At 37.5% G+C, this 27,824-nt stretch overlaps 1 protein-coding gene across 1 annotated transcript; it reads left to right on the top strand.

Annotated features, from left to right (window-relative positions):
- Window positions 1–4: 4 nt before the first annotated feature.
- Window positions 5–27,824, top strand: STX18 (syntaxin 18; the record flags this gene model as incomplete). Its single annotated transcript, XM_010074035.1, has 10 exons — window positions 5–72; window positions 7,466–7,581; window positions 8,669–8,746; window positions 8,850–8,916; window positions 12,905–13,020; window positions 17,501–17,589; window positions 24,430–24,488; window positions 25,314–25,383; window positions 25,942–26,022; window positions 27,692–27,824. Coding segments are annotated over 10 exons (840 nt in total), but the record flags the coding sequence as incomplete, so codon positions are not given.

Raw genomic sequence — 27,824 nt, 5'->3', positions numbered from 1 at the left:
TTAGATTTCTCATATTGGAAAGCTGAAAGAATTTCTTCTGCAACACAGAAAGGATTACATTAATGCTTACAAGTAAGTGTGCATTTTGTTTAAACAGATTTCTTTATTTCTTTTCAGAGTTTATAAAGTGAACTGCTTAAAAATCTATAGGCATAATGACTAAAAACAAAACATAGATTGCTTATTAATTGGCTTACCATAAGCTACTTAAGATGAAGAATAGTGCTGTTACAAAAAGAAGATGGTCCTAAATTAAATTACTCTCGGAATTTGAAGCAAATTTTTGGCTATTAGAAGTGAGTTCTGAAACAGAACAACCTGGCAGTCAAAGTCAACACCTTTTACGGACCTGCAGAGTAGGCTTTTGAAGCGGTTCCTGAGACAGCAGACCAGACTAGATGCGGTGCTCCAGGTTATCCCTTTCATTCTGTGACATTAAACCTACCTGTTATCACTAAGTGTACAGTCTGTAGCATCAGCAGGTAAAGAAGGTGAATGATGCGAACTCTTCAGAGTCTGGAATGTGAATTCTAGATGAAGGACACTATTGAGAACATGGTGTCAGGGGCAACAGCACAGGATTTGCTTTTCTATGACAACAAAACTTCAGTTCTCGTAGTTATTGTGTGGAGAAAGTTTTGATTCTCTTCAGCCATTAGGAAACATTCTAAACTGCTGTGCCTACTTACTTGCTGATAGCTTTAGGAGTAGGATTTTAGAAGATTAAAAACCAAGTTTACAGGTTGGTGTTAGTAAGAGAAGAAAAAAAAAAGTATCTTGTGATTTGCAGATTTAACATTCTTAATTACTAAATCAAGTGATCCTAAGATTTAAATGTTAACTGCAACTGGTATTTTGGTGAACTGAGTACAAATACTCATATCATTTGAGAAATGGAAAACTTGCTTTTTAATGAAATTCTTATTCCCTGCAAACTTAGTAGTCATATTATAGGTTGCACAATATTTCATTCCAGAAAGACAGTACTTTGTAGGTATCACATTAACTAACTTTGCTTTTGTAAATAGAAGTTTAGCAGTTCCAGTTGAACTAATCACTGGTTTATTTCATATTGTAAAAATGGGTTTGTGACACATCTGCTATAAGTATTTATTTGAAGAAAGTACGTATCATCTCCATGTCTTCACAGTGCAGACCCCATAACATCTAATTATTCTTTTCCTTCCTTCTCAGTCTGTAGCTATGTCTAAGATAAAAAATGAACAGTGCAACATAACATAAAGTGAATGCTGTCTTTGAAGGAAATATACTTGGCTGTGGAAAAATGCCCACCAAATTTGTGATGCCTTTGTCACACTGTCATTTAAATCGGGATGGATGATCTGCTACCCTGGTAATGCGTACGGAGAGAGGTGTTCTCCAGGGTTCTGGGACTCCACTTTATTCTGGGATCCGTGGTTCAAAACCAAAGCTTGTAAAATTCCAAACAGATGTAGAATTGGAAGAATGTGAGTGCAATACAGAATTAATGCATGCCAGCTGGGATGCATTGAAAAACTGGGATGCACCCATTACAAAGAAGCCAATGAATTTCTACCAAGTGAAGTTTCCAGCTTGTAGGGTGCAACCACTTTAAAGAGTACATAAGCAAGCTGTTCTTGAGGCTGCAAAAGTGGTTGTGGCAGTGCCCTTCTTGGGCGCGGGGGGGAAGTATCACTTAAAACAACTAAATATCTTCTTTTTTTCACAGTCATCGGAGATGCACACAACTGAGTTGGTTGGGGTTTTTGGGGGGGGCCGATGGGTGGGGGGGCTGTCGAAATGAAACAGTGCAGGTAACCTTTCCTTTTTAAAGGATCTTCTGAAACTTCACAATTTCCTGTGTTGTATTTTTCCAGTCCCTCAGCATAACTGCGGTATTGCATGGGGTGAGTCAGCTCTGTCTGCATTCCAATTCTGCCACAACCCCAACTAAAGCTAAGCTGGTGCTGCAATCAAGGTAGAGAAAATGCAGTCTAAAGTCATCTTGAGTTGAAGATACTGAGTCCCAAGTAAATGTTATACCTTTCTTCAAAAGGCTTCGCAGGTGCCAAATAGGAGCATTATCCAGTGTTGTATTTTAACCCTTGCTGGCTGCAAAACACTACAACACTGCTCGCTCACCCTCCATTCTCCCATGGGGGGAGAATTAAAGGGATAAAGGGAAAAGAGACTCCTGGGTTGAGATAAGAACAATTTAATAACTAAGCTACAATAATATTGGAAATAATAATAATTGTGACAATAATAGTAATATATATGAATGAGTGATATACAATGGAACTGCTTACCACCCGATGACCGAGGCTCAGCCCGTTCCTGGCTGATGATTCCGCAGCAGGGAAGGTCCCAAAAACACAATCCCAGAACAGAGATAAGAGCCTGAGTGTCTGAGACTGAGATGACCAAGAGAGGGATAACCTCTGGTCCTCTCTGGGAGAAAACCAGCAAGAGAGAGCAAGAGAAAGAACTTCAGGTCAGATCCTCATCTATAAACTGGCCATGACGTGCATGATATGGAATATACCATTAGCCAGTTTGGGTCTCAGTCCCAAACCTAAGGTCGAATCCTAGGCTAGTAATTGGTGCTGTGCTCCCTCCCAGCTTTTCCTGCACCTGCAGACACTGGCACAGCAGAGAAGCTGAAAAGTCCTTGACTGTCCCAGCAAGAACTATAAACATCAGTATGTTATCAGCCTCCTCAGCACAAATCCAAAACACAGCCTCTTATTAGCTACTATGAAGAAAGTTAACTCTGGCCCTGCTGAAACCAGGACATCCAGACAGATATCCAGCCCCCAGGGGAAGACAGTAGGAACAGGTGAGCTGTCTGCTATTCCTTAGGCTCAGTCCATATTGGAGGAACAGTCTTTCTGAGAAACAACTTCTAGGCCTGAAAGGGTCTGTCACAGTAACAGCAACAGTATACAGTCAGTGGTATCAAAATGTGTCCCTAAGTAAGTCACCAGATTGTTTGTGTGTGTTGGGTTTTTTTGTCTCCTTGAGATTTTAAAGCAGTATTTTGTTATTTCAAAAAATGAAAAAAAAAATAATATTTTGGCATATTTTATAAGTGTAAGGCTATGGGAGCTATTTGTAGTCAGTGCTGCTGAAAATTAACCTCAAGGGTGTGGGTGTTGGTTCTGTGTGCAAGGTGTATCAAGAACTGTTTTCCCAAGCAGCAAGTGGATGTAGTGTACAGCTGTGTGTAATGGCTATCTCTTTGCTTTTCAACTCTTATTGGAATGAATAGTCATGAACAACACTAGGTGGAGCTACCAATTTAATACTGAAATAACTTTTTACTGTGTGAAAATGTGAATGCATAAGCTGAGAAACTGCAAATAATTGCAGTAAGAGCAAACAGTCAGTAGCAGTTACATTTTGGGTACTATTTGTATTTTATTAACAGTAGTGTGCATAAAACTGAAGTGATAAGAGGAATAAAAATCTGTCCAAGCTATTTTGGTTTCTGAGGCTTCCCTACAGACTTAAAAAAAATATGTAAATATGTTGTTGTGGAATCATAGAATGGTTTGGGTTGGAAGGAACCTTAAAGACCATCTACTTCCAACCCCCCTGCTATGGGCAGGGACACCCTCCACTAGACCAGGTTGCTCAAAGCCTCATCCAGCCTGGCCTTGAACACCTCCAGGGATCCACAACTTCTCTGGGCAACCTGTTCCAGTGTCTCGCCACCCTCACAGTAAAGAATTTCTTCCTAATATCCATTCTAAATCTGCCCTCTTCCAGTTTAAATCTATTACCCCTCGTCCTGTTGCTACATTCCCTTGTAAAAAGCCCCTCCCCGTCTCTCCTGTCGCCCCCTTCAGGTACTGGAGGGCTGCCATAAGGTCTCCCCAGAGCCTTCTCTTCTCCAGGTTTAACAACTCCAACTCTCTCAGCCTGTCCTCATATGGAATGTTCTGTCATTTGAATAGACAAGTTTTTTACTTCTTCATTCATATTTATGTTGGACAGCATTTGGGTAGAAAAAAGGCAGTAAATTAAAATGCACAAAACATACTAAATTTAAACATCATTTATTAAATACGAAATAAAATAATTTGAAACATACTAGATCCCCAAAGGGAATGTCTGCTGTATTTACAGCTCAGGTTATACATACATGTACCTGCATACTTACACATATGCCTACACACTTACATGTGTGTAGTGTGAGAGCATGTATGTATGTATATATTTGTAAAGCAATATGTGCAGGTGGGAAATTGGGCATATTTGTGCTAAAACAGTACATATTAGTATTTTAGAAGTGCTCTGTTTCAGCTTCTTGCTTCTCTCTCTCTTGTATTATGTTGTTGGAGGAAAATCAAGTTTTTCTCCTTTATTTGGTGTCTTTATTGAGTCAAAAAGCAGAAAATGTTTTATGCACCAGCAGAAAGAGTTACTAATTCCAAAAGCTGTTGTAACATCTCCATCAACTCTGCCAGCAAAATAGGATCATAGAAATGATAGGCTGGAAGGAGCATGGCTGACACATTAAAAAACGGAAAGACTAGATTATTCGACCACCATGTTTTGCTTGCTTTTAAACATTTATTTCAGTGGAGATTACATACCCTCCTTCTGCTTTTTTCTGTCTCCTTATCCATGCTACTAGAATTTTATTTGTTTACACTAACTTATTGTGGTTTGTCCTCACTCTCTTCTAGAATTGACAGTTACCGTATATTTGGGTGTTCTCTTTAACCTTTGATCGTACTTTTTCCCCTGCTTTGAATGCTGTCCCAATAGGTGTTGCAATGAGGTGCTGAAATAAAATAAAACTCCAGCTGAAGCCTTGCACAGAGCTAAGGAGAGCAGAAATATTACCTTTCGCAATGGATTATACGGCATTTATGCATCCCATTGTAACAATGACTTCTGTGCAACAACATTTGCATGTTTATGATCCAGTACTATCCCAGATGACTTTCTGAAGAACTGTTCCCTAATCAGCTGTTCCACATTCTCTGTGGGTTCAGATAATTGTTCCTGCTGCAACAGAGCCTCTGACCATTCCTTATGGAAATTCTTCATGTCATTTCTCCAAGTTGGCAGTAGTGTTTTGAATTGAAGTCTTGTTCTCTTGGTACAGTTTTAATTCGCTTAGCTTTATGCCTCTGCAAATGTAGTAAGTGTATATTCCATGCTACTGAGTTGTTATTGAAAGTATTAAGTAGGGTCAGATTCAGGACAGAGCCCTGTGGAACACAACTCAGTGTATACTTCTGTGTTGCTATATAACAACTCCAAGTTCAGCTTTTCAAGCAGTTTCACATCCTTACGGTGCTTGTTTTTTCTATCTCATTTATTTGTTGGTAGCTTATGGGAATGTCATGTGAGATGGTAACAAAAGCCACACTAAAGAGAAGATAAATAGCAACAATTGCTTTTCACCCATCCATAAGACCTGTCACTGCATCCCAGAAGTAAATTACACTGCGTATGACATACTCTTGATACATCTTAGCTACTGGTCGTCTTTTGGTCTTTCCTAAGTGCTTAAAAATGGTTTGATTATTTGTTCCTACATTTTCCTAGACTGAGTGGTCTATAAGTCCTTTGCTTTTTTTTTTTTCCTTAACCCTGTTTTTTAAAGATAGTTGCTACACTTAATCTTTTCATTGACCTAGCACTCACTTATTCTCCCCTAGTTCTTGGCAGTGAGGATACATCCTTTCGGTTGATGCATTTCCGATTTTAGGTGTTTCTCCTAGTAATATCTACACAGTAATCTCCTGTTATCATTGGCATCCCTTCCCAGTTATGTCTCATCCTGCACTTGACCCTTTTCTGATTGTGTCCCTACATGCTGCATTCTTTTAGACTTGTCAGTAGCAAACAGACCTAATTTGCACTTTGTGTTATGCTTTTTGTGTTTGAGCTCAATGAAGAGCTCATGAAGTAGCTAAGTTCATCTCTTATTGCATTGCCTATTCTTACCTTTCATCAAGGGCAGAATCACAAATGATCATAATGTTATTTCTATACAAAAACTACTAGTTCACCTCAGTTCTTTCTGTTCATTTTTAGGTTTCCCTTTCCTGTGCAATTTAACCTACTAATTTTTCTAGACTGCTCGAAGTCTGACTACTTGATGGACACTGTTTTTATCTTACTCATCACCCACTTTCTTAAAAATCACAACTGAAGTTGCCTTCCAGCCCAAGTTTCTCCTGAAGCTGTCACCTATTGTAGGATGAAAATCTAGAAGAATTTCTTTTCCCCCTTTCTCCCTTCTTTATCGGCATGCATTAGCCAGTGTGTGTCTTCTTCTGATTGCTTGTAGTAATATAACTATATAATTACTTATTGTATGTTATAAAAAATACTTTTGTAAATTTAGAATAGTTCTATCGAGAGGGGAATAAAGTCCTGATATTTAGATGTCAAATACATGACAGTGTTGGAAACAAAAAAGTGAAATATAGAATACATCTAATTAATTTGCCTTAATGTTTGCAAGAGTATGTAAGATATCTCTAAGGGTATCAGACTGTCTTACAAATTGAAAATATCTTATTTTTTACTTGTATTACCGCATTAATATGGTGGCATTATACATACCTTGAACAAGCAGGGAAATTTTCACATATAAATAACAATCTGAATTAAAATGAGGGAATGAGCTAAGATTTTTTGGGGTTTTTTTCCCTGTTTTTAAAGGCAAATTTGATGGCTATGATGACTGTATCATCAGGATGCTCAAGGTGAACATAAGATAAGCTGCTGTAGCAAAGTTTTATCATCCTGTCATCTGTGATTGTGGTAACACTATTACACACTGTTATACATACGCTTTTCTGGTGGTTATCTACTGTGTGTTAATATTTTACTGACAGGCCTCCATTTTTATTAGATTAGTAACAAAAAGATATATTAATCCTATTAGAAAACATTAAATATATAATGTATCATCTAAGATAGAAATAAACAATGGGAACAGGTTTTAATAAATCTTATAATCCACTTAACATTTAAAATGTGCATTATTTTCCAACATTCTTCTTTACGTTTGAATTCATAGATTTCATAGTACAGCTACTTTAAAAATGAAGCTCAGTATTTAAGATAATGTAAACGTACATTTAAGTAAAATAAGCTCTTTTTTTTTGTACTTTCAACGTTTGAGCTGTTCCCTTATCCTACTTGTTCTTGTGTTTTTAGAATTGATATACCTCTTTGGAATAAGTACTGGGGTAATGATGTATGTTCTAGTTGTATTTTCTCCTTATCTGCTCAGCAGTTGATTAGGTAGATGATACTAGTCAAAAAATGTTTTAAAAAACCCCTCATGTTTAGAGAAGTGCCATTTTTATCAGTGATGCTTATTGTACTTTTTACTTCTTTTGCTGTGAAAATTGGTGTTGCAGGAAAGCTTCTGTGGAGATGGTGAGTGGGAAGAAGGTCTAAAATGTGTACTTGTAGATCTTAAGTGACAGTTTGTTTTGTTTTACAGCCATATTATGTCTGAGTATGTGAGGATGACAGATACAGAGCGTGATCAGATAGATCAAGATGCTCAGATATTTATGAGGACGTGTGCTGATGCCATTCATCAACTGAGAACAGAAGGTAAACTGAGCAACTCTTAAATTTTTTTCCTAGTTATTAATAAAGGCTAATATAATGCTGAATGTTGGATGGTGAATCTGAAATGCTTTTGGGAAGAGAGTGATGAAGTCTCATTGCCTTTTGGTTTGCATCTGTGTAATGCCATTGACTGATTAGTACTGTACTTAATTTTCTTTAATGTTAGTGGAAGGAGAAGCCAGAGCATAGAATTTTATTTATTTGTTCAAATAGACCTATTAGCAAGTGTAAAAAAAAAAAAGATAGTTTTAAATATTTATTCCTTAAATAGTAATGTAGTACTGTGGCACAAAGGCTTGAACCAAAGCACACTAAATTCAATTTCTAGCTTGTCCGCGTGTAAGGCATTACGAGTATAATCTTTCCAAATTTGAGATAATCAAGTAACTTTTAACAGATTCCTGGTAAACTAACAGTGTTTTTGACAACTTGAGTATGGGATCATATCTTTACAACACTATCTTATGGAAGTTGTAGAGAAAACTTCTGGTTTGCCATTTTCAAGTTGACTTGTTGTATGTGTGTGCTTTATCAATATACCAAAGATTTTCATCAGCTTTGAAATGCCATCTAAACAGAGTTGTAGCATTTTTCAGAATCATGGGAAGTCAGTCATGCATGGGAATGACATAGTTTCAAAATAAGAAATATTACTGTATGTGAATTAAAAGGATGATTGACACAATAAAGATTTCCACATGGCCTATACAACGGAGAATTTAAAATGTTGGAAGTTCAAAATTTTAAGGAAGTTAAATATCTAGATCTGTTTTCCTATGCTTAGCTTGGTGATGTTTATTCTGTTTTAGAAATTTAATTGGCATAATATAATTCAGTAGCATATATAACAAATCAATAACATAAATATTTTAAGACACTAGTTGTTTTTAGCTTCTGCTTTGTTGTAATGATCTGCTGTATTACAGAGCCTATATTTAAGTATAGCTATGTTTAAAATACTAATATATAACATATATTAAATATTAATAGGATCAACTGAAAATGCAAACTTTTGTGTAATTCACTAAAAAGTTAAAAGATTGTGTTATATCTTTCTTTTGTATTTCAGCACACAAGGGTGTCCAGTCTGCTCAGGTAAAGGAGCACAGAACAGCTGTCTTGGACTTCATTGAAGATTACTTAAAAAGTACTTAGTATTTATTGAATGGTTAAAAATGAATTATTGTATTCTCCAATAAAGAAATCATGCTCTTCTAACCTGAAGTTTTGTTTACTGCTATCTTGAACAGGAGTGTGTAAGCTGTATTCTGAACAAAGAGCCATCCGAGTTAAGCGAGTGATAGACAAGAAGAGACTGTGAGTAGTGTCAAAAAATAGTTTATGCCTTTCGTTTGTAGGACATAAAACTATTACTCATGTTTAGATTCAAAGGAGATTGTTTTAATGGAAATCTGTAGTTGAATGAGCAACTTCTGCTGTCAGCAGGTGCATTCCAGGGCTCTTTTACAGTTCTGGCATGTGAAGTTAAATCTGTAAATGGCAGAGTGCCAATATAGTGATGTAGTTTCATTTATGTAAATTGTTAACCAAATCAGTGAAATGTGGGTTAATAAACCTCTTGGACTTATGCAACAAAATATTTTTGTGTGTCCTGTTAAGTAATACTGTGAATAAAATAATTTATAATTAAATCCTGCACATTGGCAGTATGTCTTATAGAATCATAGAATGGTTTGAGTTGGAAGGGACCTTAAAGATCATCTAGTTCCAACCCCCCTGCAGGACACCTTCCACTAGACCAGGTTGCTCAAAGCCTCATCCTTTAATGCCTCCAGCAACGGGTCATCCATAACTTCCCTGGGCAACCTGTTCCAGTGCCTCACCACCCTCACAGTAAAATATTTCTTCCTAATATCTAGTCTAAATCTACTCTCTTTCAGCTTAAAGCCATTGCCCCTCATCCTATCACTATACTCCCTGATAAAGAGTGCTGCCCCCCCCAGCTTACTTGTAGGTCCAAGTAAAACAAGTGTTGTAAAGATCCTATTTAGGATACTGTCTGTTTAGGTACTAGAGATGTTAACTTCTCTGTCCTGTCCTTTCTTTTTGCCTTTTTTTTTTTTTTTCAAAGACATTATTTTTCTTCTAAAACAAGTGATTATGTTGTCAATAAATGCTAATTGAGATGGTGGGTCTGTGTGGCAAGTAGAAACATGATTAAAATAAAAATTTTGTATGTAACTTTTTAATTGAAACAGAAGAGTTTCTGTTTCCTATCGTGGCATACGTTCAGGCTGCTAACATATAGGTGAAAAGTCAAAGATACTTGCTGGCTTTTTGGTCTATGTTGTTTTTTCAGTCAAGTATCAAAAAACATAACTCTCTCAGTTTCTTTTTCAGCACACTCCCAGGTCTAAGAATGACAGGGAGAATGAACAGGCTTGCCATTTTTTTAATACCTGAAAGGCTTTCCATGTCATCTTAATCTGTGTTATTTGAATTCTAAACTGAAGTTCCATTAGGTACATTTTAATTTAAAAATAACAAATTCTAGAACATACACATCAATAAATAAATTCTTGAGTGTTTTTCTGAGACTTGATGTTGCTTTATCAGTTCAATGTTTGGCTCAGTCAACTATTTACATTGAAACTAGAGATGTTTTCAAAAGCCCTTACGTACATTTTATTCAGAGTGATTCAGCATGATTAAGCACAATTGGATTCACTCAAATATATTCTTCTGAGACATAAATAGGAGTACAAGCCAAAACCAAGTAAACAAAATACCCCAAACCAGTTATGAAATTTGGTAAGAAGTACTGAAAGGAAAGTAAGGCATTGGTATTTTTGTAACTCCCATAACTTCTCTGAAAAAAAATACAGAAACACTGTGTGATATTTTTAGTGTGTAAAAGTACATAGCCTCATGAGTATTCTTCACAATAAAGAACTTCAAAGAAAGATAGCATGCTTCCTGCAGTTATAGAATTGACTGACAAATAGCAGCTCTTCTGTGTGTTGCACTCTTATATTGTTGTTTTTATGTGAAATCCCAGGTTTGAGATTTCTCAGATGATTAAACAGAGGAAACAACTCAATTTGATGCATGTTAAACATGGAGCAATGAAAGAGCTGTTTCAGAAGTCAGGTTGCCACTTAATTGAAGAGCAATAAGACATTAAAAAATAACCTAGAAGATGCAGTCCTTTTTGCCTCTTTTTATGGATGTAGGAACTAGAAAACAGATGTTTACCAGGTGGAGGCTGTACGCATTGCAGATTTGATGTAATAGCTAAATTGTTTTTTAAATTAAAATTCTATTTAAATACATCACAGAGCATAAACCAATCTTTATGATGACTTGAAGAAAAACTGTATTTTTTTCACATTCCTTGAACTAGTTGATTGATGATTTCCCCTGGGATTTCAGCAGACGCTTTGTGGTAATAAGAACATATTCCATCACTTGAAAGAACTAGGCGTTCTTTAAGTAGTGCATTTGAGGCATTTTCTTAATTTTTAATTGAAAACTTCAATACAGTAGTACTTCAGTACATTGGCATACTGTGCAAAATAAGGACAGCATAGAATAAAGGAGTACATTTCTTTAAAAGTAAACTAATCCTAGTGCAGTACTTTTTTTTTTCTTGCAATTTAGTCAACTTAAAATGGGTGTATCATACAATACTGAAAGGTTTACCGTAGAAATATATTTCATTCTGTTTCCTTTTATATTGATAAACTTCCTAAGCTCTTCAACAAATTGCTTGAGTGTTATAATTTTCTAACATAAGTTGCCTTTATGTATTAACTTATATTTTCTGATTTAAAAGTTCTGCCAATTACGTAGGACTAGTTCCCCAGAATGAAAAGTAAAGAAATACAAGCAGCTTTTTCTGTAAAGGTACTTGGTTGTGATTTTCAGTTTTTATGTTTATTGGTATTCAAAATCGTATTTCACTTCAATTTTAAACTTCTTTTTCCATTAGAATATCTTGTGACTGATGTATGCAATTATTAAAATCAAGATGATTTTTTTTTAAAATTATCTGGGGAATTGGTGTTTTATTAGTATTGGAACTATTATTTGAACTGCATGGACATCCAGATAAGTATTTTTTCCTCATTATTAGGCAAATTTGGGACTTCAGAGGGAGGAGATGAGAGAAGAGTTATTTTTTTGTAAAATTCCCAAAAGCCCAGTACTTGCAAAGTTTTTGGAACTAAGAAAGGTTTAAATAACATAGTCACTCAGTGATGAGTAATGCATTAATATTCTGTTTTTCTCAGAATTTTCTAATTAAGGGTTAGAATTTAGACACAATACAAAGAAGGAATGGAACACAAAATGCAACACCTTCTGTTAAGCAGCAGGGGTAGATTGCATCATAATGAGATTAACTGTTGATTATATTTGAGAGGGGAGGAAGTGATGAAGGTGGCACAGCAGATGATTCAGCCCATTGCTTTTTGGCTTTTTGTTCTTTAGCTTCTCTAACAGCATAATTGCTAAGCATTTAACTGTCTACTACACAGCAGTTACAGAATTCATTGTGGACAACAATAAACCACTGAAGTCTACTGCAAAAATATGCTGCCACTAATTTTAAACATTTTTGGTGCCTCAGTGAAATGTACTTGACAAGTACTTAATATATAATCACTGAATATGCCTCTAATTTTTTGCATTGCCTTTGTATTAAAATTACATGGCAGGGACTTAGATGCAGTATATATCTGTCCACTACGTACAGGTTTTTTTTTCCTTCCTTCTGAATGGTCTATTGTGTCTTTTGGCAGACAAGGTAAGGATTGCTTTCATACTGGTTAAACTATTCTTTAAAGCTAGTTAAATAAAAAAACTTGCTTCAGGAAAAAAAATAATTCCATTTTCTTTCTTTTCCTTTATGATAATTGACAATGTAAAGTAAGATTGTAATTATTACTTGAAAGAAAATAAGGTAGTGGTGTTGGCTGTTGCTACTGAAAATAATTTTCAGTATGTCCAAAATGTTGATTGGTTAGTTTTTTATAAATATATATATTTTAACACACTGCATTTTTGTAAGTAAGTTTAATAAAATGTCTGTTTTTATGCTATAGCCTTCAAAATTCTCCTCACCTCCAAACATGTGATGTGTTTTGTTCAGGAATACTACCTGTGCTTTGTTTGCTTTTGTAATAATATTTCAGTGAAAGTTGCTGTGTACTTTTTGTATTTCGACTGGGAAATCTTTCATGTGAAGCTTGCAAGAGTTATAGTGTCAAATTTAATAATTTGTGGTGGTTCTCATTTTAGAGAAATTCAGCTGTGTAATATTAGCAGGCTCTTGTGCTTCCAGGTCCAGACTTGAGCCTGAGCAGAGCAATGTGTCCAAATCACCTCTTTTCCCTGAAAAATCTTCACAGAATCCTTCAGATGATTCTGAAGAAAAACTTTCTGCTGAGGAAAGCAAAGGTAAGAATAAAATGTAGTTATATTTCACTTCTTGTGACAAAGCCTGTCTGTTCAATAGCACTTTCTTCACATTACAAGGGCCTGTTCCTGTGACTTGCACCTTTTCTTATTCTCATCTTCCCTGAGTTTTTCAGGCTTTTGTGAAGCACATTGTGAGACTGAGGAAGCAAAATCTTAAACTTTTTGACATACGTTTTCCAACCAGCTGAAAAAGCCTTACGCTTTGCTGGATTCCTCATCCTCTCAATAAACACTGTGTGAACTCTTTCCTTTTTATTTATTTTTATCAATATCCATCTACTTACATATCTTCTGAGATTAACTTTTTCTGCATTCCTTTCACCAATGCCAAGGAATTGGAAAGAAGCTCAGTGACTTTCTGGCAACATTTTCTAGTTTTTAAGCACAGAGACCTTGAGTTGGACACCTCTACCGTAGGAACTCAAAGGCAGAATATGCTCATAGAGGAGAGGTTACTGGCTGGCCAGATCCAGTAGTTCTGGGGATGTTGTTCTCCACAGCATTGAGTTTTCCTGCTAGAAGGGTGGCATCTCGTCTTTCAGTGGGCAGTAGACAGCCAGAATGCCAAAGCAGTATCTCTGACCCCAGGGTCATTTCACCTGGTGCTATTTGTGACAGGACTTGTGAACATTGCTTCTGATTCCTTGGTGGCCTGCTTCTGAGGCCAGGGGAGGCAAGTCCCTTCTCTTAGCTGTTTTGGTCTGTCCTGGGATGTGTACACTGGCAGAACTTCATTGCAGAGTGCCTTCCAGAGTACCACCACTATGGAGATGATTTCAAGTTTCATACCTAAAGAGAAATCTTTCTGTGATTCTAGAGTTGCTTTCCCTGGCTTGATTTCTCCTGCTTGTGCAGGAGAGTCCAAGGTACCCTGTGATTTACAGCGTGAAAACTAGAGAAACAGCAACTGTATTAAATGTGATATGTTATGATAATACTTCATCAAGATACGAGAAATGCAGTAGATGGCCATATTATTCTGATAATCAGTTACTGTTTCTTTGGTGATTTTTATTAAAAGCGTGAATTTCTGGTTGGTGACTTCAGGGCCGTACAGAGTGGATTCATGTGAAGTGGGTACTCCACTTCTGGATGAAGACTCTAATACTGAATTGCCTCACAGTGTGCGAGTGGTTTCATTTTCTGATACGGCATGGCTTATCTTCCTAACCAGTTTGTACTTCTGCAGCCCTATCAGTATGCTGCTTTTTTCCTCTGATAACTGAATTTATTGTAAGAAGTAAAGGTTTTGATTATGTGTCATTTCTAGTGCTTACTATGTTCTTATAGCATGTCTTAAGCGATGCAGCACACAAGCACGTAGATGAGTTTCACCATAACACGTTATCAGTGTTTCACAGCTGTGAGCTAGTGCCAACAGAGAAGCGGCAGTGTAGTAGCATCTTTGCTGTCGTGTGCTCTTTCCTTCTTACTGAACGTCTCTGCAGTCCCTGAAAGTGTGCACTCCCACTGCGTAGCGTCATTACAGTTTTTAGCTCCAAAAATCTGTGCCACACCATGGAAAATGCTGTTCTTTGGTTGCCTTCGATGCAGCAAACTTCTGCAATAAACAGAAATGAGGCTTTGTTTCTTGCACATTAATTTTGATTATTGCAGTTTTCACTTTTATTAGTTTATGCTTTAATTTTTTATAAGAAAGTAGGGTACCTGTTATACGTGATGCTGATGCAGTACTTACGAGGGATTGCTGGCTAGTCTTTGAGACAACTATGAAACTTGTATATCAACATAAATCTGTCTGAAACAGTTTGGAAATGCTCACAGCCTGTGATTCCTCACATAAGTGTAAGTGTTGATGGCAGCTGCTTATAGAAATCAGCCTTGTGACTTCGCTGGTAGGTGGTTGTTGAAGCATGGGAATAGCATGAACAAGACGACTAGGAAACAAGCAGCTCAGTTTAAATCTTGTAGCCTTTAATACTTTTTTTTTTTTACAAGTAACTTTTTTCAAATTTATAAGAAATTGGAGAAGTTATTGTGTTGAGAAATAAACTATTTCATCCTCAGGATGTTAGTGGTTGAGAGAATGGTGATAATTTGTATTTATTAACTAACCATCATCAGTGTGCCTGGGTTCCTTGCATAAATATCTCAGCTGTAAAGGTACTTCTTCTGAGAGCAGCTTGCTGTGATGAACAGCTGAATGTCCTACTTGGCATGCTGAAGCACAATTTGGGTTTTGTCAGTTTTTTTGGCAGAAACCAAAGCAAAATGTGATTACTTTTGTTTTGAGGCAAAGCACCTGTTTACATTAGAATTACACTGGACATGCCTCATGGTAGGAAGACAGTTGCTCTGGTGATTGCTTTTATATGCTGACAGTATTTATTTGCGTATTACAAATTTGACATTTAGTTTATGAAAATAAATATAAATAATGAGTAGCTTTTGAACTGGTCAACGAGCTTAGCAGCTGTCTCCTTTCAGCATGGAAAAGGGTTCAGAGGATTTGATCATTACTTTGTATCTCTGTCGTGCATTAACTGCTTCTCTTTCTGCAAAAGAAATGTCCTTCGGCTTTTGCTGGATGAGTTGCAGAAAAGTACTAATGGCAGCTCCATGAAAGCTGCAGAACAGCTTTCCCAGTAGCCAGAAATGTACTGCAGTGACAGGAGGAACCCTGAGGAGATCCGCGTTTCTCACTTACCTCTTGCCATATTTGCTCATTAGCAATCATGTGGGATACAGGTGGTGTTTTTTTAACAGTGCTGACAGTGCCTGAAAGTAATTGGTTCCTCTGGGCTAAAATAGGAATAGATCTTATTTCTTGGCTTCATAAACTAATTATCTTCTCTTCTTTGAATCCAGTAAATAATTAATTATAATTTTGATATAATGTAAATACATTGATTACCTAAACAAATATGTTTTGTGTTTCTGTGAAATAGACTTGAAATACTGATGATACCCCATGGACAACATAGAGTTGAATCCTTTCTAAACAATCTTTAAAATATTCTTGGCTTTATTTCTTACTACTTCTAAGAAATAACAGATCTATTTTCTTTTTTTGTTTGTTTGTTTTTTAAATTTACTGTATTCCTTATCCACATCCCTTATTTCTAACATTCTCCTTGTTTCTACATCCTGGTTTGGTTGTTGGGAAGCAAAATATACATTTATAAAGGAGATATACACAACAATACTCTTTTATAATGCTTATTTTCCAAGAGGTTTCACAAATATTATAATGAAGGACAAAGGGGAAAATTTCTGGTTATAATCCTTTTCATATATTTGTTTATAAACAGGACTATTCCTTTCAGAGGCTTTCCAAGAAAAGTCAGTATATGAATGATGATGCATCAGTGTGGCTTATGCAATTGGAAAAAAAAAAAATAGGTTTAGAAGGTTATAACAAAGCAAATGAAAATACTTATAAATGCCTGGAAAAATTGACTGGGATAAATAGGAAGTCTGAAATCTATGAAAAAGTAAAAACTCATTCTTTTTGTATTTTAATTTGTAACCTGCATCTGGTAAGTCAAAGCAGGTTCAGCTTTGATCCATTGTGGAGTGGTGCACATCTCTCTTCAGGGTTTTGTAAAAGTGGCGCAGCCAGTGGGGAGAAGCAAGGCCTTCTCAAGACTGCAGTCTTATCGTCAGGATTTTAAACACTGATGGTAGAACAGCTCCAGAAACAGTAGGTTCGTGTAGCATAGTTTCTTTTCTTTCTCGTTCTAACTTCTTCATCTATAATCAGAGGTATATAATTAAGCCTAAAAATAAATCTCCCATAAGGGAATATCCCAGAAATAGCCGTTCAAGATCTTTTATGCCCAACTCCTGCTAAGCTTTATGCAGCTGATTAGCGTTAATCAAAGGGGAAGTGCTACTGAAATCAATGAAGCAGCTATGATGTGTAAGGGTTAGCTTGTGGGGTCAGATCTGACTCCTGTTATACACGGGAAGGCCCCTTGCACAGCATGCTGTAGGGTTTGCACTGCAATATACAGTTTGAAGAACGTGAGGAAATCAAGTTTGTCCTGTGAACTTTGCTCAAAGTGTCTTTGAGATTTGGTTTTAACTTTCTGCAATGAGGAGCTGCTGATTCTGTCAAGTTTCATTGGAAGCTAATGGTTTGCATACAGACTGTAATTTTGAAAATTGTGTGTTTTCTTCTGTTAAAAACAAATGCTACAGTATTTTGTGCCCTAACAAGTCTTAGTGCATTGTGAGTTGTTTTACATCCTTCACTGTCAATATATTAGTGCAGCTCCTTGTAGTTGACAGAATTAAACATATGTCTAGACTGTTGTCCCAGTTTAGAAGTTAAAGGTTATAGGTGTAATTTTGTGCCATTATTAAAGGGTAAATCCCAGTTAATGACAAATGAGATATAACAATTTCATTGGGATTCTGAAAGGGATGAAAAATGATTTTCACTTTACTGTTCAGTGTCCTGCATTGTCTCAAGTGTTTGGTGGTGCTTTTACAGACAGGAATCTGCCTGATGCCCAAAGCAACCTTGGATTATGGGGGGACAGCAAAGGTGAAGATGAGCTGTCACCTGAAGAAATACAAATGGTAAGTATATCTTGTGTCTTATTGTCCATTTTATTGTATTATCTGCTGTATTCATCTGGTTAAAAAGTACAGATTCACCCAAATTGAATTTCAACATTCATTTTATGCAGAATAATGCCATAACAAGATATACCTTTTGCCCATGGCTTCCTGGTTCTTCTGGTAGCAGCTAATATTTAGAACTGCTCTGTTTTTTATAAAGAAAGCAAACCTGATTTATAACTAGCCAGCAGATGTGCAGTTTTCAAAATGGTGAGCTTTACTAAGGCAAAGGCTGCTGCAGTATGAATATGCGAAGCTTCCTTGGCAGTGATTAGAGATGTTCCCAGAGACAATATGCATCACTCTTCCCGTCAGAGATGAGTACGTTGCATGTAATTATGGTATGGCTCATCAAAGAGGAAAGGTTGTTCAGAGGCTGCTCTTCATGCTCTCATATTGTTCTTGAGTGCCTGCCTGAAATGTAAGGGCTTACTCCTGCTTTCTGTTTTCTTGTTAAAGAGAATTCTTTACATATTTCCATTCTTCTGTGTTTAGGCACGATATCATTAGCCCCTTCGCTGTAAGCTTCAGGGCATCAGGAGGAAACAAGCATCAGAGGTGATGGCCCTGACAGGGCTTACTAATAACGGACTTAGTATGAATTCTTGGATTTCTTTTCGTATGCATTGCCCTGGAATTAAGTTTTAAACATGTTACATCCCTTGCCATGGTATTTTAGGAATAAATACATTTTTTTTTCATTAAATCCTTCTATCCTTTTTAGAGTAAGGCCCCAGATATCTCACCACTTAGATGAGTTGCTGAAGTCAGTGAATTTTGTTCTATTTCTGTTACCAAGACTGAAGAAAGATAAACATCTTTAAATGCTGCTTTTTGACCACCAAGGATTTGAAATTTTCCCTGGAATAAGTGCTCTTTATTGACTTGAGGGGGAGTGGTTCCAGGCCTAAGGAAGAGAAAATCTGTGTTCACAGTTTAATGCTTTGAAGGATTTCTAGACTCTAAATCCTAAACTGCTTCTTATTGGGCATTTGGACAACTCTTCCTAGGGGAGAACCAGCAGATAGATTTAAAAAAAACCCCATTCTTTACCCATTTAGAGCTCTCCTGTGTTATGCTTTGTAAATTATTAATATATTTTCTAAACTTTTACTGGTTGTTTTCACTGTTCTGTTTCTGTTGTGCTTTCAGGAGTTGCACTTCTTGTGTAAAGGGTTATAAAAATACCACTGATGCTCCAAATTAAATGAACTTTTAGCTCAGACAGACTGTAACATGTCCTTATTCTTAGCTTATACAGTTCTGCCTATAGTTTGCAAGGAAGTGTATAGTATACGTCAGTGCCATGATTAAGCCAAGAGAAATGACTTGTGCTGGAAACTTTAGATCTCAGCTTTAAGTTTCTTAGTCTACTCTGTGGGAAAAGAGACAAATTTACTACTCTGTTTGGAGAAGCAGAAGATCAAAATGATGCCAAAATAAAAATAACATACTTTGAAGTTCTATATACATTAATACACTGAAATATTATTACTGCTCTTGTACCATGGTTTATTCTTAAATTTCCATGTGTGAATTTACATTTAAAATTTATTTTTCTTATCTACTCTCAGTACTTGTGTTTTAGTGCTGATACTAGGAAACTAGAATTGAACAAAGCATACAGAGGGAAGTTACCACTAGAACAGCCTCCTCTCTGCTTATAAATTATTCTAAGATTTGCAGAAAGCTGTTTCTGAGCTGGATATCTGAATCTCCTGCTAAATCTTGCTGGGGTTCTGATCTCACCCAGCTCGTTCTCTCCTGCTGCACCTCCCTGCAGGCTGACAGGATGACCGCCAGTAGTCAGGGCTGTCTGCATCTCAGCTTCTTCTCGTGCTGACTATGAGTCTATGCTTCTGGCAATGCTGTGAAGAATTACAGGCTTGCTTTCTGCCTCTCCTAACAATTAACAAGAATCAGTTACTTCCACATTATGCCTTGGAAGGAGTCCACATTTATTATGATTTAAAAGTGAGTCAGCACTCATGGCAGTGTTAACGCAGACATAGCCACATTGGCCTTTATTAGTAAGAGCTGGATACTGTATAATTTCACTCCTAACAGACTTTAAATTCACTGGATCCATCATGCTAATTTGCAGGTAAATTTGGGTCCAAGGTGTAAATATGGGTGTAATTAGGAAATAATTTGAGTATTTGAATGTGTATTGCTTTTTTTCATTGCTCACATAAATCCCTCATACTGACTTGGCAATATTTGATGACCTCATTGTGCTTTTCACACAGGAACCAAAGGGTCTTTACAAACATGTAACAACAACTCACAGCCTTAATTTATTAACTCAAATGACAGTTAATTATTTCTCTGCATTATTTTTGCTGTTACAAAGAAGTTAATTTCTACTTTTTGAACATTTGATTTGTGAAGCATGGACGAACTGCATTTAAGTTACTCAGAAAATCCAGCAGCTCTCAGAAGAGGGTAGGTTACAGTGTAGAAACTGCTGTGTTGGTTTTAAATTGGAATGCGTTGTGTCAGATCACACTTAACAATTCTCAATCATGGTTCTGTGATCCTTCCTATGGGTAAAATAACACATTAAAGCCCTATCATATTGCTATAACAGCAGTTTCTATCAGTATTTTACCCACAGGAGAGAGCTGTACATTGTTCAAAGTGGTTGCAGGCTATTGTATGATTTGTACAATAAATTTCAGTTTATAACCCTGAGTACAGATGTATTATTGGTTTTTATAGTTAATGTGAGCAGGTGTCTTGTAGTTGCACTGAATGGAAAAAATCTGGCCCTGCTGTTTGAGTTGTGAAAATATCTACTTTGCCCAGACTTTATCTTTGTTTGTTTTTGTCTCAAATTCAGGTACAGTACATATAATGAATTATCTCATGGGATAACAAAAAAAGAACTGTGATATCTTCCATGCATTAGATTTTTAGATTTATCTGAAGCAGTTTGTCACTTTATGCCATACTTTGGTAACAGAATATTTCGCTGTCATAAAAGAGGCTACTTTAATAAGCCATAAATCTTTGAGCTATACTGATCACTAGAGTTTGTTTTATGTTTCCATCATGTAAATCCTTTTCTGACACAGTGGTATATGTGTTCTGTGCTCTAACCTTTTGTTCAATTGACTGTTTTAGCATATCTTACCGCTGTCTGTGCCAAGCAGTCCATCAGCCATGATTTCAAATTGCAAAGATCATTTAGCAGTTTAAAAGGCAATCTGTGCCAGTGGAGAGTTTTAAATATCAAGGGACTTTTTAAAGAATACTTTCTCAAGTGGATTTGTGCTATTTGTAAGGGATTAAAATCATTCACTGTTGCTTTATTGAAAATTTGCCTTCTAAATTAGCTATCATCTCAGTTTTACTAAGCCAGCAAAATAGGGGATTTTTTATGAATATTTGTGCAGAAATACTTTCACTTACAGAAGTCAGAAAAACAATTACAGCTTGCTGGCCCCATTTAGTCACTTAAGGACCGATCAGTTGACTCGGTGCTAAATTTAGCATCTCTTTTGTTGCTCTGTTTCTTGGCTTTGTTCTGAGGTGACTCTACTAAAACCAGAGACATATAGTGGTGTGAAAATAAAGGAGTGCAGTGATGGAACACTAACCATCTCCTGCTGTGAAGTAAATATCACTGTATTAGTCAATTATACTTTAACAAATGTTTTGCTGTGTAGGAGACACTACAGACTGCAGTGACAATGACATTTGAATGTATTGCAACACTGATACTTTTTTTTATTTAACAAAACCGTTGGATCTTTAGGGTGGAAATCAGTAGGACTTCAGGGAGCTGTGCAGTATGTTCCTCCCTGTTCCCCCCTGGAGCCATGGGGCTGGGCTTCTTCCCTGAGGCCACTACCCCACAGTGAAGGCGACAGTGACTGACAGCCCTCCTCCTCATCTGTGATCTTGGACTCTCTGGAGTCCTTTAACCAAGGAGAGTGAGCTGTTCTTGACAATCAGGTAGATTGTGAACTACTAGAACAAAAAGCAATCTGTATTAAAAAAAAAAAAAATCATTTTTCATTATTCTTCGTGACATAAATTGTCTGTGTTCAGACTAAACCTTTTTCTATGAGAGTCACTGTTACCCTTCTTTAAACCTGTCTATGATTTCACACTCGCTTCTGCCAAAGTGAACCTACAACTTTCTGGTTTTTAACACAGTAACCATTTCCCAAGTCATGCAGGTTGACATGTGTTTTGCTGTTGGCAGTCAGGTACTGTTCCTCTGAGGTCCTGATGGGCCTAAAGCAAGATGAAAAATGTTACAGCACAAAGTGTGGGGGACAGTGGTGACAGTGTGGGGTGTGAGAAAGAGGGAATGAAGGTGAAGGCTATGAAAGCTGGCTTGCCTTGTTTTCTTGCTTTTCTGTGTTGGTCTGTGGCATTCCATAAGTCTCGCTGAGCTCCTGTTACCTGCTCTCCCTGAAGCCAGCCCCATCACCCGGTCCTGCGGTGGGATTCAGGTTACTAATCTAAATGCTTGCTTAGGACTGTGTATGTGGGGAGAGGGAGGAGCAGGACAAATTCCCCATCAGCTGCACTAGATCTTTTTCACTTCACCCCGAGTAGTATACATACTTTTATTTCTTCTCTGTGTTAGTATTATGAAAGTACTTGATATGGCAGAAGTTTCAACTGGAACATTCTGGATCATTTAAAGGGATGCATATATCAGCATCTGAAGCAATGCACCTGCACAAGCTGTACAAGGAAGATCTTAAAAGACCTGGGATAGAGATACAGGTGGCATGATTGGGGATAGGGTGGGGGTCACAGCGGTAAGCCAAAGATCATCACCAAATGTAGCAGTGTAGTAACAGTAAATGTACGTACTCCTACAGACCGGCTCTGTCAAAGCAGCTATGGGTCAGCTGTGCTGTATGTAGTAGCCACTAATTTTCATGTTGTATCTTAATGGCGATCTGCGTTGTTGTTTAAACTATGAAATGCTAAGTGCTTCGTTTTTAGCTTTTTCAGTAGTACTGCTCTAAAAGCAAAATGCTCATTTGCATTTCACCAATTTAACAGAACTCTCACCGTTATCATAATTCTCTACAATTCAGACTTTTTTCCCCCTACTTCCTTCTTCTGCTTTTTGCACAAGATGATAGTTGTTTCAAATACTTAGTACCTTCTCTGGGCAACAGCTCCCTTTCTTGCAAGGTTAAGCACTGGGCATATGCTCAGATGGGGAGCAATTCCTGTTGCACCAACTGAAAACCAAGTCTGACCTGTAAGCAGTGCTGCTCTGTTGGTGTTCTCATCTTTGACAACACACTGCTCTGCCTTAAAAAGGATAAGGAGACCTTGCAAGGTGGCTGAGAGGACTGCTGCGCTTTTACTGCTAATGAAATTGTAACGTGATTGAATTATGGCAAAAATCCTGGTGCGTTATGTAGGCTAGTTCAAAATAAGGAGATTAACTGAACTAGAACAGGGCTTGGTGTCTTGCACAGCTCCCATGTCAAACTCTTTGCATTCTGAATCCTGTTTTCTGGTATTCGCACTGCTGCATGTATCGCTCAGGTTTGTCGGAGGCACGTAGCAGGTAACATTTTCAGCAGAAATGTATATCCTGCTGTTCTGTATAATCATGTAGACCAGGTCTTTCCCAGCTTTGTGAGAAAAGTGCAAAGATCTAGTCAGTTGTGTCCATACCACGAAGGTCCAGCTGTTACCGAGGCTTTGTCCATGCAGAATTAATTGGCAGAATACCTTGAATACACTTCCCCACGTTCCCCCAAAATGGGGACTTGTGACCCTTCCAGTATGAGGTGCTCTGCTGTCCATGATGGCAGGAGCTTTATTGGCTGGGGCAGACCACAGTGTTCCTCAAGAGTGGACTGCCTGGATCCCAGGGGCTGGGGGGCAGGGAGCGGCATGCTGCAGACCCCCCTCGGGCTTTTGCCCAGCTGTAGCTGGCTGCCAGACTGCAGGATCCAACTCATTCAGGCACTTGGAGAATCCCAGCTCGGTATGTCCTAATGGGTTCTTTCTAAAACACAGTCCTTACTGTGCAGTTTCCAACAAACCCCACGATGACACAGGTGTGATACCTTTCTCAGCTGTATTTTGGCTGTGCAGATTTTGTTTCAGCAAATTGTGTCATTGTACTTGCTGCATGATCACTCGTTCTGTAATGAATCCCAAATGATCTGATGGTCAAGTACATCTAAAAAGTCAAAGCTTATTTTCCTGTATAAGTTCTACTATTTATGCTTGTCTTTTGAAAAATGTAGTGCTGAAAGTATATTTAACTGTTTCTTTGGTTACTCTGAAAGAGGTCTGCTGGAATAACTGAAGCCAATACTCTTGTAAAGTATGAAGTACTAGATGTCAAAATATTTTGTATTGTAGCAAAATCCAAAAGCTCTTAACTTCATGCTATGGGCAGTGTGTGAATAATGTGAATGATGGTCCAAAGATATCATAAAGAGAATCATGTGCTTTCACAAGCATGAACGCTCTCCCCACTCAAATTTCTAAAATAAAGGACACGTTTCATCCACTATATTCTTCCTTACTGCAAAGTAACTTGAGCAAAATCTTCAAGTTATTTGGAGTTTTTTTCATTAATGTGAGGAAAATTACAAGTGTCACAGTGGCTGGTTACAAATAAGCAGCTTCATATTGTTCATTTAGGCCAGTATTAGTAATTCTTGAAGATCTTTTTAGTTGAGACATATTGTAAATAGATTGCAGGGAAGGGCAGAAGTTGGTTGATCAGGGTGGGGGTCGAAGGATGTTCCCCAAGTCCAAGCATGTGAACTGATGTGTGTGATTTCCTTCTTCCAGTTTGAACAGGAGAACCAGAGACTCGTTGGTGAAATGAATAATCTCTTTGATGAAGTCAGGTACAATTTTCTGTTACTTGGCAGACTGCCATGCATGCTGGTCCCATACCCCGGACAACACCCCCACACAGTGAATTGGCTGCAGGACCCCGGCTGCGTGAAGTGCAGCGCTGTGGCAGGAGGAGGGACAAAACAGGAGCGCCCAGGAAATGAACTGTATGAGTTTACACACTGTGCCATCCCACTGTGTAAAGAATGGTTCTGAGTGACACACAAACTATCCAAAATGGCATTAGTTAAATTTGGAAGGTTTATGTTCTATCTCCCTTACCTTAAGTTTTAAAAGCGTACATTTTTTCCATTCATATCACGCTGTCTGCTGCACACACAGGCAGCAGGAGGAGAGGTGCAATCACCAGCCCCCATGCCGAGACCTGTCTCCATGGCAGAACGGCTGCGCTGGCTGCTCTCTGCTTGCTGTGCAGAAAACCTGACCAGCTAACTACAGCTAGAACTTTACTTTGGGATTATTATCACGAGGGAAAGTGAATTCCACACTTTGTAGCAGCATATAAAAAGGATATGTCAAAATCAACTGCTTAAGGGCCACCATGGATTTTGCTACATGAGAGGAAAGAAGGAAGATCTGTGAAGCTCTTGCAGTGAAGGATGCTATCAGAGAATTTCCAGAGCTTCACTGCGGGCTGGTCGTCTTCCAGCCGTGAATTGTCAGAGCCCTTATCACAGGCTATTGCTGCGAAACAGGCGGCTAACAAACAGTTCTGCCTTTTGAATAGCCTGCTTACTGGCTTGGAGACTCTGAATCTGCAGGAGAACAAAATGTTTGCACCAGTTTCTAATGGCGTATTTCTGTTCTTTGCCAAGACAAATTGAAGGGAAAGTGGTGGAAATCTCCAGATTACAAGAGATATTTACTGAAAAAGTCTTGCAACAGGTTAGTATAATTTAATACCACAGCAAATACAGCTGGAAGATTTTTCTTGGGGGGTATTTTGGTCTTGGTTGCATGCAAGATGTAAACATAAGATTAATGAATCTGTGACACAAATGTGAAGGAAAAGATTTTTGTTTGTTTTTCAAAAGCAAAATCGAGATTTTCACTGTTGTTACTTATGAGTATGTACTGGGAATGCAACGTGTTAGAATGATCCCTCTGCCTCAGAGTTAGTGTCCTGTTAAATGTGTTATTTAATAGCATCTTTTCTGGAAATGGTGGCACCTCTTCCAAAAGAGCTGTCAGAAATTCAACAGGTTAGGTTTGATTCTAGATAAATGGGAGACTTCCTCTTGATCTTGCTGGTCTCCATTCAGGCTCATAAAATCACAGGTAAAGAAATTACAACTTAATTGCCTCTGTACGTTTGCATCATTTAAAATTAGGATGTTAATAATACCAAATTTTATATTTGAGTTCTGCTTGTTCTCCAAATCCTTGAATTGTTTTTGCTTAAAATTTATCACAGTTTCTCAATTTTATTTTATTTTTAAACAGGAAACTGATATTGACAATATCCATCAATTAGTTGTGGGTGCAACAGAGAATATCAAAGAAGGCAATGAAGACATAAGAGAGGTAATATCTCTGTTTTCAAGTCAGTTAAATGTCAGTTTTGACCAAGTGTTGCTTTAAACAGCAGGTACAAACTCACAGCACAGGTGCAGTGTGTGTTGGCACGTCAGGACGTGATTTTGGAAAAACTGTACAAGTTAGCAAAGGCTCTTAGTTCACGTTGGTTGTCTCGCTAACCATGATTTGAACAGCTATACAGGGCTCCAGAAATCTACTTGGGCTCACCTGGCTTTTAAACATGAAGGTCACCTGCTGTGCATTTAAGCATCTAAGCATCTGTGAAGTTTGCTTAAAAAAGGGGTGGGGGGGGGAAGGGGAGGAATTGCAGACTCAGACTAAAGACAGTGCTGAAATTGTTGAAATGGGAGTTAAACCCTGAGCATTAGCAGAAGAGTCTCCTTACCAGGCTGAATGCATTTCACATGCTCCCAGTAAACAAATCTACCCCATTGTCTTACTAATTACAATGAAATGATGTTTTCTTTCAGGAAATGAGATTTCAATAAAAACAGAGTTTCTAAATTAGGCTACTGAGTAAATGGCTCAGTTCTTGTTTTTTTTTCTCCCTCCTGAAAGCACACAGATATTCAAGGATCCCTTATCTACTGCTCAGCTCTCCTGAAAAGTGCATCACACATACATTAGCAAGCATAACTTAGGGACTTAAAACTTATGATTTGGAGCTTATTGCCACATTTCTTCAAGTAGAAGAGAGTATCTGGAGTGTTCCCTCCAGTAGCTGTCCAACAGGCATGGTGGTATGGCACATAGTGGGGAAGACATCTGTGGGTTTTTTTAAAAGACTTAAATCAATAGAGTTACTAGTATTTAGCATACTCTTACTCTGCCTTTTCATCATGATTCTTAAGCACTTTAGATGGGACACTTGGAGGGTACAGAGGTGTCAACTGATTGTCCCAGTGTTCATAGTTAAGAGATTGGGATTCAGCATTGCATGAAGTTATTTCTGCTTGATTTTTCACATTTGTAGGTAGAACTAGGTTCCACCTAACTACACCACACTGAGAAACAGCAGAGTAAGGTGATAAATACAAAACTTCATCACTCATGTTAATGTTTGTATCACATTGAACTTTTTTTTTTTTAATGTGTAAATCTGAAAAATGAGAGAGAAAAACAGGTCCCCTGCTATATGCTGGTCTTAATTTTGTGAAGGAAAATCCAAGAAAACTACTTGCTCCTTGCTCTGCTTGTTCCAAGAATTAAATACTTGATTGACGGTGCTCACTGAAACTCCAGAGATATAGCTGTCAGGTTTTGGGGGTTTTTTTATTCTTTTATTCAGAAGATGTTTAGTAGAATGATGAAGACCCGATTAATTCTCATCACAGAATTTCACTTTTGGAACTTAAAACTAACCCTTACGCATGCATCTTGTGCTGTAGGTCTTAATGTTTTGAATGCATTTCCATTGTGTGGGATCTTGTAATTTTTTTTTTTTCAAATGACCAATTTTAAGATTTTGAGAGCAACTCTAATATAAGAGGTATACCCAACCTGACTTTTATTCACCTGAAATTAAGGGCAAGTTTGGTTCCTTCTCTTGTGGGCGGGAAGAGCAAAGCCACCAACAGTCACCATGGGTTGCCATTGTTGAAATTCTCCTGTATGTTTAATGGGGATGGTAATAGAGATAATCTTTTCCTCACAGGCCATCAAAAACAATGCTGGATTTAGAGTATGGATCCTGTTCTTCCTTGTGATGTGTTCATTTTCCTTGCTTTTCCTGGACTGGTATGATAACTAATTAAAAACAGAATATTGTCTACATGCTTTGTTTGTAA

The sequence above is a fragment of the Pterocles gutturalis genome, unplaced genomic scaffold, assembly GCF_000699245.1.
Source record: "Pterocles gutturalis isolate BGI_N339 unplaced genomic scaffold, ASM69924v1 scaffold3777, whole genome shotgun sequence".
In the NCBI taxonomy this organism is placed as follows: domain Eukaryota; kingdom Metazoa; phylum Chordata; class Aves; order Pterocliformes; family Pteroclidae; genus Pterocles; species Pterocles gutturalis.
This window is presented reverse-complemented; position numbering and strand designations above follow the sequence as displayed.